This window comes from Pantherophis guttatus, chromosome 2, assembly GCF_059756535.1.
Source record: "Pantherophis guttatus breed Tessera chromosome 2, ASM5975653v1, whole genome shotgun sequence".
NCBI classification, from domain to species: Eukaryota; Metazoa; Chordata; class Lepidosauria; order Squamata; family Colubridae; genus Pantherophis; species Pantherophis guttatus.
The window spans coordinates 259,010,595-259,023,105 of NC_142064.1; the positions used below are offsets into that span (position 1 = coordinate 259,010,595).

General features: G+C 47.4%; 1 protein-coding gene across 12 annotated transcripts in view; it reads left to right on the forward strand.

Moving 5' to 3' along the window:
• The window catches only part of PRRC2A (proline rich coiled-coil 2A), a 53,064-nt gene that overhangs the window by 14,346 nt on the left and 26,207 nt on the right, over nt 1-12,511 (forward strand). For 7 of the 12 annotated variants that reach the window (XM_087883891.1, XM_034421483.3, XM_087883898.1 and 4 more), the window contains exons 2-8: nt 6,636-6,802; nt 7,059-7,236; nt 7,347-7,446; nt 11,523-11,595; nt 11,709-11,852; nt 11,960-12,096; nt 12,200-12,279. In XM_087883891.1, the coding sequence (XP_087740017.1) occupies nt 6,691-6,802; nt 7,059-7,236; nt 7,347-7,446; nt 11,523-11,595; nt 11,709-11,852; nt 11,960-12,096; nt 12,200-12,279 (824 nt within the window). In that variant the 5' untranslated portion in view covers nt 6,636-6,690. Of the gene's footprint in view, nt 1-6,610; nt 6,803-7,058; nt 7,237-7,346; nt 7,447-11,522; nt 11,596-11,708; nt 11,853-11,959; nt 12,097-12,199; nt 12,280-12,511 lie in introns of all 12 variants that reach the window. The other 5 variants (XM_087883892.1, XM_087883895.1, XM_087883899.1 and 2 more) reach the window with 1 other exon arrangement.

Genomic DNA, 12,511 nt, shown 5'->3' on the forward strand with positions numbered 1-12,511 from the left:
ACTAGAGCTTTTGGTCAGTTTCTCATGCCTCTTCCTTGCTTGCTTATCTTGCCAACCTGGGTGCCCTTCTCCATGGAGAGAATTGCATTAATATAGGTTGATTACAGGTTGATTGAGAGGCCCTGGTTTTCAGCTGTTGCTTAATGCCAGGTCAACTAGTAATAAAGTCTCCCTCATCTGCCATTTGACCTGATGTGTTACTGGTAGTCCTCGGCTTACAACAGTTCGCTTAGTGACCGTCCAAAGGAACAGCGGCATTGAAAATGTGACTTATGAATGTTTTTCACAGTTATGACCTTTGCAGCATCCCCCATGATCAAAATTCAGATGCTTGGCAACTGGTTTATATTTATGACTATTCTATGTCCAGAGGTCATCATATGATCCCCTTTTGTGACCTTCCGACAAGCAAAGAGCCTTGGTAGTACAGTAGTCTAAAGCACCCTGTTATTAAGACCAGCTGCCTGCAATTACTGCAGGTTCGAATCTTGCCAGGCTCAAGGTTGACTCAGCCTTCCATCCTTTCTAAGGTAGGTAAATTGAGGACCCAGTTGTGGGGGCAATAAGCTGACTTTGTATAAATATACAAAAGAATGAAGGCTATTGCTTAGCTTAGCACATTGTAAGCCGCCCTGAGTCTCCAGAGAAGGGTGGCATATAAATCAAAATTTAAAAAAAAGTCAATGGGGAAGCCAGTTTCACTTAACAATCAGGTTATACTAACTTACCGACTGCAGTGATTCACAAATGTCTCACTTAACAACAGAAATTTTGGGCTCCGTTGTGCTCGTAAGTTGAGAACTACCTGTATTACCACGATCTGGCTGAGTCCCGAGTATAGATATTCATTTCTTGGAAATATGCCCAGTTGGGTTTTTGGTGTGGCATCAGCCAAGATCCAAGGGCAGCAGCCGGGGATTGCCAGTTGCCATCTGAGAATCTCTTATGGCTTTCAGGGGCATTGCTTCGCAAATTGCTGGCTGTCAGATCCTGTTCCTTAAGTTGGGCTCCAGGGATCAGTTGAGACTGTTACTACTGTACCAGACTCCCAGTTGGGTAGCAACTTCCCTGCCTGAGCTGCTTGACTCTGTCTTGAATTTGGCAGTGAAATTTTTCAGGGTTATAGTCCTGTGGGATTTCAATCTGCCTTTTCTGGAAGTGGGGTCTGAAGTGGCTCAGGAGTTCATGGCCGCCATAATAAATAACCAGGGCCCTGTTCCAGGTTATCCAGGGCCTGACGTGGGACTCTGTAACTCCACTGTCATGTCCTGGTTGCCATGAGAACATCTGGTGCTGCCCCCTGCTATGGGGAGATGGGATATATTGGATTTCCACTATCTGTGACTAATAGACTTTAATAGGTTCCAGAGAAAAATGGGGCTTACTCCTGATGGTCTGCTCCATCATCTGATAGAGCCATGGTCATTGCTTGGAATGAGAGCACAGCTGAAGCTTTAGATTGGATCGTGTCCGTGTGACCTCTCGTCCCCTGTGAATCCCGTCACTCTCTGGTTTATGGGAGAAGTGTCATCTCCCTGAAGGCCAAGGGATTAACTCGATTGGACGTGGTTGAGAGCCGCTATTAAGGCCTAACTAGTGGTGATCAGGGTGACAACAGTTTTTTTGTTAATTGAATTTGTATACTGCCCTACTCCCGAAGGACTCAGGGCGGTGAACAGCCATAGAATAAAACATATAAATACAAAATTTAAAATGGAATAAAACAAATTAAATAATTTGGCTGAAAAATTTAAAACCCCAATAATTTAAAACCAAATTTAAAATTTCCATATAAAAAGGGGAAAGTTTTGCCACACTTATCTATGGTTAGCTACCCATTGGCCTTGTTTAGAGTAACTCAGACCCTCCTAGAAAAGGAAAATTCAGAAGTTCACCTCCATGGAAGAATTTGCAGAACACCACTTTGTTGCCATTTAGAATTTGCAGACAAAATCACTTTGTTGCCATTTAGACATCAGCTGTGTTATAAATCCAGCAGAGGTCCTTGAGACACAGTCCTGACCTATTACCTGTGAACAGTTTGAATCTGTTGGACCTGAGGAAGTAGATTTGGTCTTCAGGACTGTGAGCTCAGCCACCTGTTCCTTAGATCCATGCTTAGGGCGGCCTGGGAATGTGGTGTGGTTGGGTTCTAGCAGTAGTTAAATCATCCTTGAGAGAGGGTGTTGCTCCATTGGAGGCTTTGGTCCACTCCAGGGGTGGGTTCTAAAATGTTTTACTACCGGTTCTGTGGGCGTGGCTTATTTTGTGGGCGTGGCTTGGGGTAATGTGACGGTGGGCATGGCCAACTTTTTTTTTTTTTACTTTTAAAAGCATTTTTTCTACAACCTTAAGAGGTTGCAGAAAAAAATGCAAAAAAAATCCATAGATACACTCAGAAGACATTTAATCACCCGCCCTTCTTTCTCCCCACTCTGCGTACCCAGCGCCCTATTACAGCCGCCGCCTCTGGGTCCCGGCCGGGCAGCCAGCAAAGCCTCTCCCGCCACTTCCTGCTCCTGCTGCTGCTGCTGCTGCTCCGACAGGGAAGCCCCGCTGAGGGGAAAGCGAGCTACTCTAGCCTGCCCATCAGTTCCTTCTCCTTCGTCCCCTCTGTTTACCCGGCTCCATCAAAGCAGCACCGGAGTTGCCAGCCCGCCTTTTATCTGGTGCCCCGAGTTTGTGCACTGAAAGGAGGCTCACTCAGCCCCTGGTGAGCATCGAATGGAAACCCCAGCCGCCCTTCCCTCCCAAGCTCCACAGCTGCAAAGACGGAAGTGCTTGTCTGGGGCCGCCAGTGGTGCCCACTGAAGCCGAGGGGTGTCGAGGCGCCGAGGCGAACCCCCACATCCTATGCCCCCCAAGGCGCTCTTTCTGTCAGCCGCCCTTCTCCCCCCCCCCTTAACAACACCTTGAAGAGAAGCTTGGTGCGTCTTCCTCAGTCCCGACGGAGGCAGCAGGATGGGAAGTCCCTGCGCCTTGTGAGAGCAGAGCGGTCCCTGGTTTTAGGAAGAAAAAAGGCGCTAAACAAGGTCGGGGATAGGCGCGTCCTCCACTCCTCCGTGGACACTTTTGTCAGCCAATCAGGCCTCCTTCCTTCCATCCCTCACTCGGGGATCCGCCGGGCCCCGTGCCTCCCACGCCAGCTGAGTGAAGCTAAAGATAGCCCCAGGCCTCTGGAGGGAGGGAGGGAAGTCCTGGCCTGCTGCTCCTGCCACTGCCATCCCCTTGCCCCCAGCAAGAGCGGTTCTCATGCTGCTGCTTCTCCGGCAGCACCAGGAGCAACTGCCGGGTTAGAGAGGGCGGGGCAGGCTGTGGTGGCAGGCCGTTCTTGCCGGGTAACAGACAGGCTGCTCTTGGAGCAGCCAGGAGAAGGAGAAGCTGCCAGCGGAGAGACGAGCTGCCCCAGGAGGACCGGAGGAGAGCGCAGCTTCTCACTCATGGAGATCTACCGGTGGGGAAGTAGGCGCGGTAAGAAATGCGTGAGCCAGGAAGCGGTTATGCTCCCTGGCTGGAGTGAACGTGCAACCCTCTCCGGCCAGGGAGCATAACCGCTTCCTGGCTCACGCATTTCTTACCGCGCCTACTTCCCCACCGGTAGATCTCCATGAGTGAGAAGCTGCGCTCTCCTCCGGTCCTCCTGGGGCAGCTCGTCTCTCCGCTGGCAGCTTCTCCTTCTCCTGGCTGCTCCAGGAGCAGCCTGTCTGTTACCCGGCAAGAACGGCCTGCTACTACAGCCTGCCCCGCCCTCTCTGATCTGGTGCTGCTGGAGAAGCAGCAGCATGAGAACCGCTCTTGCTGGAGGCAAAGGGGTGGCAGTGGCAGGAGCAGCAGGCCAGGGCTTCTCTCCCTCCCTCCAGAGGGCTATGCCAGAAGTCTGCTCAGGCAGGGAGACAAGGAAACCCCGGCGGCCCACCCTTGCCACCACCACCCCCTTGCCCTTGGCGGCAGCGGTTCTCGCCACAGGAGCAGCTGGCAGGGGAGAGGGGATGGCGGCAGGCTTCGGCAGCTGACAGTTTGAGCTGGTTAAGAGGCAACATTCCTCCTCCTGCCAGCCTCAAGCTCAGCTCCGGGCAGCGTCCCCCAGCCATACCTGGCTTCTCCCTGCGGCGTGGATCCCAGGCAGCGCAACTTCAGGGCCTTTCCTTATGGTGGCGGTGATGAGGCAGGCAGGCAGGCAGGCAGCCGGGTGCATGGGAGCGACTGGCGGCAGCGCTCCTGGCTGGCAAAGGGCGGAGTCCCAGGGCTGCATGCGGGCAATGACGGTGGGCGGGGTAAGCGAGCGGCGACTGGGCCGGGAACCGGTTCGGGGGCATGGCCAGCCAATCTTATTACCGGTTCTCTGAACTACTAAAATTTTTTACTACCGGTTCTTGCGAACCGGTGCAAACCAGGGGCAACCCACCTCTGGTCCACTCCCTCCTCAAGAAGCCATCACTGGATCCCTCTGTACTGGATAATTTTTATCAGTGTCTTAAGTTCTCTTCTTTCAGAAAGGTTGTGGAGCCATTTGCTTTACACCAGCTTCAGCAAGCTCTGGGTGAAACGGAACTCCTTTTCAACTCCATTTGAACTCCTTTCAGTCAGGATTCAGGCCTGGGCATGTGACAGAAATGGCATTGTTTACACTTGTGAATGATCTCTGGCAGGAGCAGATCAGCAGTAGTGCCTTTGCCCCTACCTCTCATCAATCATGATACCTTCTGGATCATCTCCATCAGTTGGGAGTGGGTGGCGCAATATCGGGCTGGTTCTCTTCCTGTGTGGCTGGTACCAGTCAGTGTCAATTGTGAGTGAAAAGTCCTGCCTGTGGTGCTGCAGATTTCAGTACTCTCTACACTCCTGTTTTAACATCTGCATGAAGCTTCTGGGTGAGATCATTTGTCACCCTGGGGTGAGGTATCATACTATGCTGATAATACCCAAATTGTACATCTCTGTCTTGGCATATTGAGTGGTGTGATTGATGTTTTGTCCCACTGCCTGGAGGCTCTGGATGTCTGAATCTGGGACAACAGGCTTCCTCCGAATCATGGCAAGACTTAAGTGGCTCTGGGTTTTTGGTCTTTGTGGATCTGGGACTTCATCATCTTTGATACTAAATGGGCTGGCACTATCCCAGACAGACCAGTGCGCAATCTGGGGGTCCTTCTAGACTTGTGACTCCTGTTCAAGTCATGACCAGGAGGGCCTTTGCGCAACTTTTATGTTGTGCACCAATTTCACTCTTTCCTGGACCATGAGGCTCTGCTCACAGTCACTTGCCCCCTAGTCACCTCCAGAGGGGATTGCTGTAACGCAAACTACATGTGTGGTTGCCGTTGAAGAGTATTCAGGAGCTCCAACTAGTGCAGAATGTGGATGCACAGTTGTGTGCCTTTAGGATGGCACAAGTCACACTTACGTTCTGTGAGCTGCATTGGCTGCCAGTATGAGGCCAGGCACAATTCAAGATGCTGGTTCTGACCTTTAAAGCCTTACAGGTCCACGTTATTTGAAGGACCAGCGATCACATCTACCTGCCTCATCAGGTCCAGCAAGAGGGGTTTGTTGTGGATCTTGTCTGCTAAAAAGTTCTCATCTGGCAGGACCCAGACAGTGTACCTTTATTGCTGGGGTTCCCATCATCTCTCACTTCTCAACTCCATCCCTTTTAGTCTTTCAGGTGGCCCTCACAATATGGTTCTTCCGACAACCTTGGGGATCGCATGGGAACGTATATGATGGTTGAACGGGTAGTCTTTGACTTACAACAGTTTGTTTGGTGACTGTTTGACGTTACAACAGCACTGAAAATAGTGACTTATGACCATTTTTCACACAACTGTTGTAGCATCCCCATGGCCACGAGATTTACATTTGGATGTTTGACAACTGACTCAGATTTATGACAGTTGCAGTGTCCCGGAGACATGCGATTCCCCTTTTGTGACCTTCTGACAAGCAAGGCCAATGGGGAAACCCAATTCACTTAACAACCATATTACTAATTTAGCAAGTGAAGTGATTCACTTAACAGCTGTGGCAAGAAAAGTTGTAAAATGGGACAAAACACACTTAGCAAATGTCTCACTTAGCAACAGAAATTTTGGGGACGATTGTGGTCGTCAGTTGAAGGACTACCTGTATTGTGTTTGGATTGGATGTTCTCCCACAATCTATTCATGTTTAAAGTGTTTTGATAGTTGTGACATTGTTTTAATGGTTGATTGTATACCACCAAGTCATGTTCAGTGAGATGGACAATCCTATAAAGGTGTTTCATTATATTTCCCTCAAATGGATATGAAAAATGGGACATCGTCATGACTAGCTTCAGTGTTGTATAAGGAAAAGCATTTTATCCAGTGCCAGTTCAAAGGAATATGGCATCCTTAAGCCACATTGATTGATGGTACCATTTCCCACCGATGTGAAGATCTGCATTTTAGAATGATTTCAGAAGAAAGGGCAACATTGGTGCCCTTTTTAAGCTTCCGTGTCCTAAGCCTGTGTTAATTTGGCCTTAGCTTAAAGCCGGCTCTGCTTGTGTCAACTGGCTACTAAATTTAATAGCTGCTGATCGATGGGGAAAGGTAAAACCAATACGGCTGCATTTTCTTCCTCTTAGTCTCCTCCTTCCTGGTCCAACATAGGCACGTTTCGCGGGGAGCCAGGAGGAACCATCGTACTCAATGACCTTACAGCGCAATGTCAGATCGTTTGGGGCAAACAGCAAAGGGGAAGGATGGAAAAAAGTATTCGTCGCTCAACCTGTTTGATACGTACAAGGGCAAGTCCTTAGAGATCCAGAAACCCACAGGTAAAAACGGCCAATGTGTATCAGGCTTGATTCTTCCCAGCCCAGTTCTTAAAGGAGGAGGCAGCTGCCATGATGAACTCGCTCTATCTGATGCTCTGATGGTACTCGCAGCGCCCTGAGCAGCTGTCCCTTATCGTAACTGGTTAACCGGGGATTTGACAAAAAGTCCGGTTGACAATTGGTGTGAATCGGGACAGTCAGTTGCTCAAAGATGTCTCAGGGCAGCATTTAACCTTTTAAATCCTCTTTCCTGCAGTAACCCCCCGCCATGGCTTGCAGAGTCTCGGTAAGGTTGCCATTGCCCGACGCATGCCACCCCCTGCAAATCTGCCAAGCTTAAAAGCAGAGAACAAAGGCAATGACCCCAACGTCTCACTAGTGCCGAAAGACGGGACAGGATGGGCAAGCAAGCAGGAACAGCCAGACCCAAAGAGGTAGGTACGGCAAGACTTGAAGCCATTGGTGCGTCTGTGCGCATTTGCAAACTTACACTGTTTTAAGTTTTTTTAAAATTCCTGGGCCTTTTTTTTATTATTGCCTCTAGTACCGATGCCTCGACAGCTCAGCCGCCGGAATCGCAGTCACCGCCGGCTACACAGACGTCTGCCTCAAACCCACCGAAACGACCCCCAACAGCCCCCGAGGTAAATTTGGGGCAAGAATAGGCGGCTGGAAGCACTCAGCCAATCTCTCTCTCTCTCTCTCTCTCTCTCTCTCTCTCTCTCTCTCTCTCTCTCCCTCTCCCTCTCCCTCTCCCTCTCCCTCTCCCTCTCCAGTTGTGTCTATCTAGTTGTAACCTACATCTGGCATAGATATAGATATCTTTCCTATCTTTCCCCTGGCTCAAGCCGATGAAGGGAGAACTTGTGGCTCAGAAAGTTAATTCAACTGCTTAACATACAGGAAGCCTAAGTTCGAATCCGTAGCTGGTGAAAGCTAAAAAGCTTGAAATAGATCTATACTAGTCTCCCTTTATTTCTTTATCAGCAAAATATAAATTTGGTATAAAATGGTTTGTTGTGAATGCGACTGCTTGAGGGTTCCTGGATTGGAGCTAAAAGGCGAAAGGGAGCAGAATGCCCCCTCCCACATGTTGGGGTAGACCAGGTGTCTTGATAGAAAAAAACACATACATATATATTCTGAGGTTTTCACGGGTGTTTGTATGTAGGTCTTTAGTTGTTCGGGTTTTCTCCCGTGTAAAATTAGAAGTGTCTTGGCGACGTTTCGGCGAAGTCTCATTCGTCATCTTCAGGCTGGTGTTTTCGGCTTCGTGCTTCTAGGAGCAATGTGTGGTCGCAGCTGTTTCTTCCTTTTAACTGCCAGTGGGGGTGTGAACTGATTGGGTGGGAGCTTGGCTGTGTTCTGATTGGGTGGAGGTGTGTTCTCATTGGTTGGGGGCTTAGCTGTGCTCTGATTGGATGGGGGGTTGGCTGTGCTCAACCAAGCCCCTACCCAAACAGAACACCCCCCCATCCAATCAGAGCACAGGCAAGCCCCCAACCAATCAGAACACACCTCCACCCAATCAGAACACAGCCAAGCTCCCACCCAATCAGTTCACACCTCCACTGGCAAGGAAGAAACAGCTGTGATCACACATTGCTCCTAGAAGCACGAAGCCAAAAACACCAGCCTGAAGATGACGAATGAGACTTCACCGAAACGTCGCCAAGACACTTCCAATTTTACGCGGGAGAAAACCCGAATAACCAAAGACCTACATATACGTGTATGTGTGTGTGTGTGTTGTGTGTGTGTAATAATTAGTAAGAGAGAACAGGCTAGACTAGACATCCCAGGAAAATATATATATTCATTCATTTATTCTGGGATTTCTAGCTATGTAGCCTGTTCTCTTACTAATTATTCCTCACCGTCCATGTTTGATAATCAGCTGCCCCTCTTTGTATCATTCACTGGTCCACTGTGCAATTACTCTTCCCTTTCTTCCCTGGAAAGACTTAAAATAATTTTATTCTCACTTTAAATATACACTCATCAGCATACATTAAAAATGAAATTTCGTTGCATGCAGCTCTCAAAGGGTCACCACCTCCAATTATACACTACATAACCATGACAAAATAAATAAATAAGTAAATAAATTATGTGTAAACCCACATATATTATATGACACAGAGAGCATAGTCTAGTTCGGATGTATACATGTGCCATGGTGAGAAAAATGAATATAGCTCTGCTATAACTGACTGGAAAGGTAATGCAATGCAAGGAATGTACCAAATTGACCGGTTGAGGAATCTAACCTGGCAAACAAGATTTCTCCAATGTTTGTTTTCCCTCTATGGCTTATGTGATCAGCTCCAAATTACGCTATTCTCATTGCGGAGGCGGGGCAATTTCTAGTAGTAAATTGTGTAAACTGGAAGCAAATGTTGATCCGACTGAATGACAGGCTGATTGAAACTATGATCGTACCAATTTAAACTAGCTTATTTTTTAACCATATTAATCCCATTAAGGATAACATTAAATGTGGCTTGGCATGGCATAGTATCGCATAGCATGTTTACCAACACACACATTGTGAATTGCAATATATGGCTGATGGCTTCATTCATGAGTCACTACATCAACTTCTGTAAGTATTTTGAAAATAAATAATGGTTTAGCTCTGTTTCAAAAAGACAGACATGGAAAGAGCAAGCAGTAGGGATAGTGAGGCAAGTGCTGAAGTTCTTGATGTTAACTGGAAAGTGAAACTTAAGTATTCCAAACTGCATACTGAATTTCAGAAAAGAGGATTTTAATCAATCCAGGACAATGGTAAGGGGTAGTTCTATGTGCGAAAAAAAATCTCAGGACAGGTAAAGGTAGACTCTTTCAAGTAACCTAGGTTTCTGGTGACTATATGAACAAGTCCAAGTAGTCCTCGACTTACAACAGTCCATTTAGTGACTGTTCAAATTTACAGCGGCGCTGAAAAAAGTGACATGACCATTTTTCACAATTACAACCTTTCTAGCATCCACGTCATGTGAGCAAAATTCAAATGCTTGGCAGCTAGTTCATATTTATGACTTGCAGTGTCCGGGGGGGGGGGGTGTCATGTGATCCCCTTTTGCGACTTTCTGAGAAGCAAATTCAACGGAAACCAGATTTATTTAACAACCAGATTATACTAATTTACCAACTGCAGTGATTCACTTAACAACTGAGGCAAGAAAGGTTGTAAAATGGGGCAAAATTCATTTAACAAATGTCTTGCTTAGCAACAGAAATTTTGGGTTCCATTGTCGTAAATCAAGGACTACCTGTAATACAAAAATGGTTAACACTAATTCCAGGGAGGCTTTTTTGTGAAAATGAACTTCTCTATGAAGAGAGATGTTTAAAAACAATGTTTTGCTTTGAAACGGAGCGCACATTTCAAATACGTAAAGATACAGCAAAAGGCCCATACTATTTTCTGTTGTGGAGGTCATCAGTTTGTGGATTAACGTTAAATTCATAACCTAAACAACATTATTGTTGTGGTTATGCACGCAATAAAAAAAGTCAACCCCTCAAAGCCGTCCAAACAAGCTGCATTATAGCAGGTGCCCAAAAGATCAGAAGCAAAAGGCACCCACCTGAGGGAAGGTATTTTCTGAGGCCTCTCACTCTTTCTGATTCCTGAATTATCCGCAGGGCATGTACATAAGCCTCATAAAATCAATACTTTGCATTGAACCTGGAAGCCTGTTGGCAATCAGTGCAGAGAACTGTACCCACACTCTGTGTGCATATCGCAAGCGTTACCTGCCAAAAGATGAGCTGCTCCATTTAGTCCCAAATGCAGCTGCTGAGTATGCTTCAGAGGCAGCCCCATGTAGAACACGTTGCAGTAATTTATATTGGAGGTGGCAGCGATGTGGACCAATCATAGCACTCTGATTCATGTGTAGCATTGAGCAATAATGAGCTGTTTTGCGCCCTCATACTATCAAAAACTTTTTAGCACCTAGTTATATGTAAATGCTTGCCTATGATTTGCCAGACAAAAGCTTCTGATCTGTGCGGGCCCCAAAGAATGAAGAGTTGCTCATGAGCCTGAATCTTTTGTTAAGGTGAACATAGTTTAGTGTTGTGTCTAAACAACATTCATGCCTATGAGTTTCTCAGTAACGATTGGAAGATGCAAGAATGCTTGAATAATAACTCCTGGACACTTCTAACTTTCACCCTTCTGCTTTCTAGAACTTATTTTGAAGCACGTACATTTTACATTTAACCATGATCTTAGAAAATTTATTGTCTTGAAGGAACTAGTGTGATCATCTAGATCGGCTTTTCCCAACCAATAAATCCTAAACTCTCGAAATCCCATGCTAGCTGGTGTGTGGCAATTGATGTCCGCCATTAAACTGACATTTTAGGGAAAGATGATCTAGATCAAGGGTCCCCAGCCTCTGGGCCATGGCCCACTAGTGGGCCGTGAGGTGTTTGCAACTGGGCTGTGGGAACCGGCAAGCATGTGTGCTCTTATTTGCGTGAGAAGCGGGTACACATGCACACCACTAGCGCAAATAGTGTTGTGCATGTACACGTTTGCCAACCCCTTACTCGGAACTAGCCCTGGTCTGCAAATGGTTGGGGAACTCTGATCTAGATACTGGGATTTATGTTTACCTACATTGTGGAGACCCCTGGATAATTGGAAGCCCTCAAGATTTTGTTTTTAGTTAGTATTTCTCATCCTGTCCCCTTCTTTCAGAATCCCCCTACGGTAGCAAGCGGGGTAAAGTCCTGGGCACAGGCCAGCGTTACCCATGGAGCACAAGGAGATGGTAAGTTTTGTGTCCCCCCCCCCCAACTCATGCAAGTTAAAGCACCCCCATTTTTTCTGCAAGATGGAGCAATCTTGCCAAGAGACCCTCCACCATCTTTCTCTGATGTCAAGGTGGAAAGGGATCAAGCCTACTGTCGCGATTCTCTCGCGAGGAATTTCCGACCCTGCAGGCGGCTGGCGACCAGGACAAAGCTGGCAAAGAAAAGGACACTACCGATGCGTCGTATGGGCCCGGACCAAACCTCCGCCCCCAAAGTAAGTAGCAGTGGCTTTTGAGGTATCTACCTCTTTGTAAACCATTCAAGGGGCTCTTTTCCCCATTCTCCCGCACTTATTTGCTTCCTCCAATAAATCTCTTGCAGACGCAACCAGCTGGCGGGATGGAGGTGGGCGGGGCACCGACGGGGAGCTGGTGCCTGAGGATGGACGGGCTGGTGTCAGCATGCAGCCCAGCATCCCGCCTCAATTCCCTCCCTATCGGGGGATGATGCCGCCATTTGTAAGTATATTGTGGAAGACGATGAGTCTTTTTTGCTTCATTAGAAAGCTTGGGGGGACGGGGGAATTTTCCAGTAATGAATTTCTTCTCTATCCAATTGCAGATGTATCCCCCATATCTCCCGTTCCCACCTCCATATGGGCCACAGGGACCTTACCGCTACCCCACACCAGAGGCACAGAGGTAAACCAAGAGATTTGGGGAGGGTCATGTGTAAAGAGGATTGAATTAGTGGTCAACGAATGTGGCTTGAGGACATCTGCCCTTTTGCAAAAGTGAAATGCTTGAAATATTTGCGGTATAATATGGTTTATTAAAGGGATTCTGAAACTGTTTAGACCATTTGATTGAAGTACTTATTTTAAATTTCCGGAATAGTTAAGACAGATGAGGATATTATTATGATAGAGTTTGT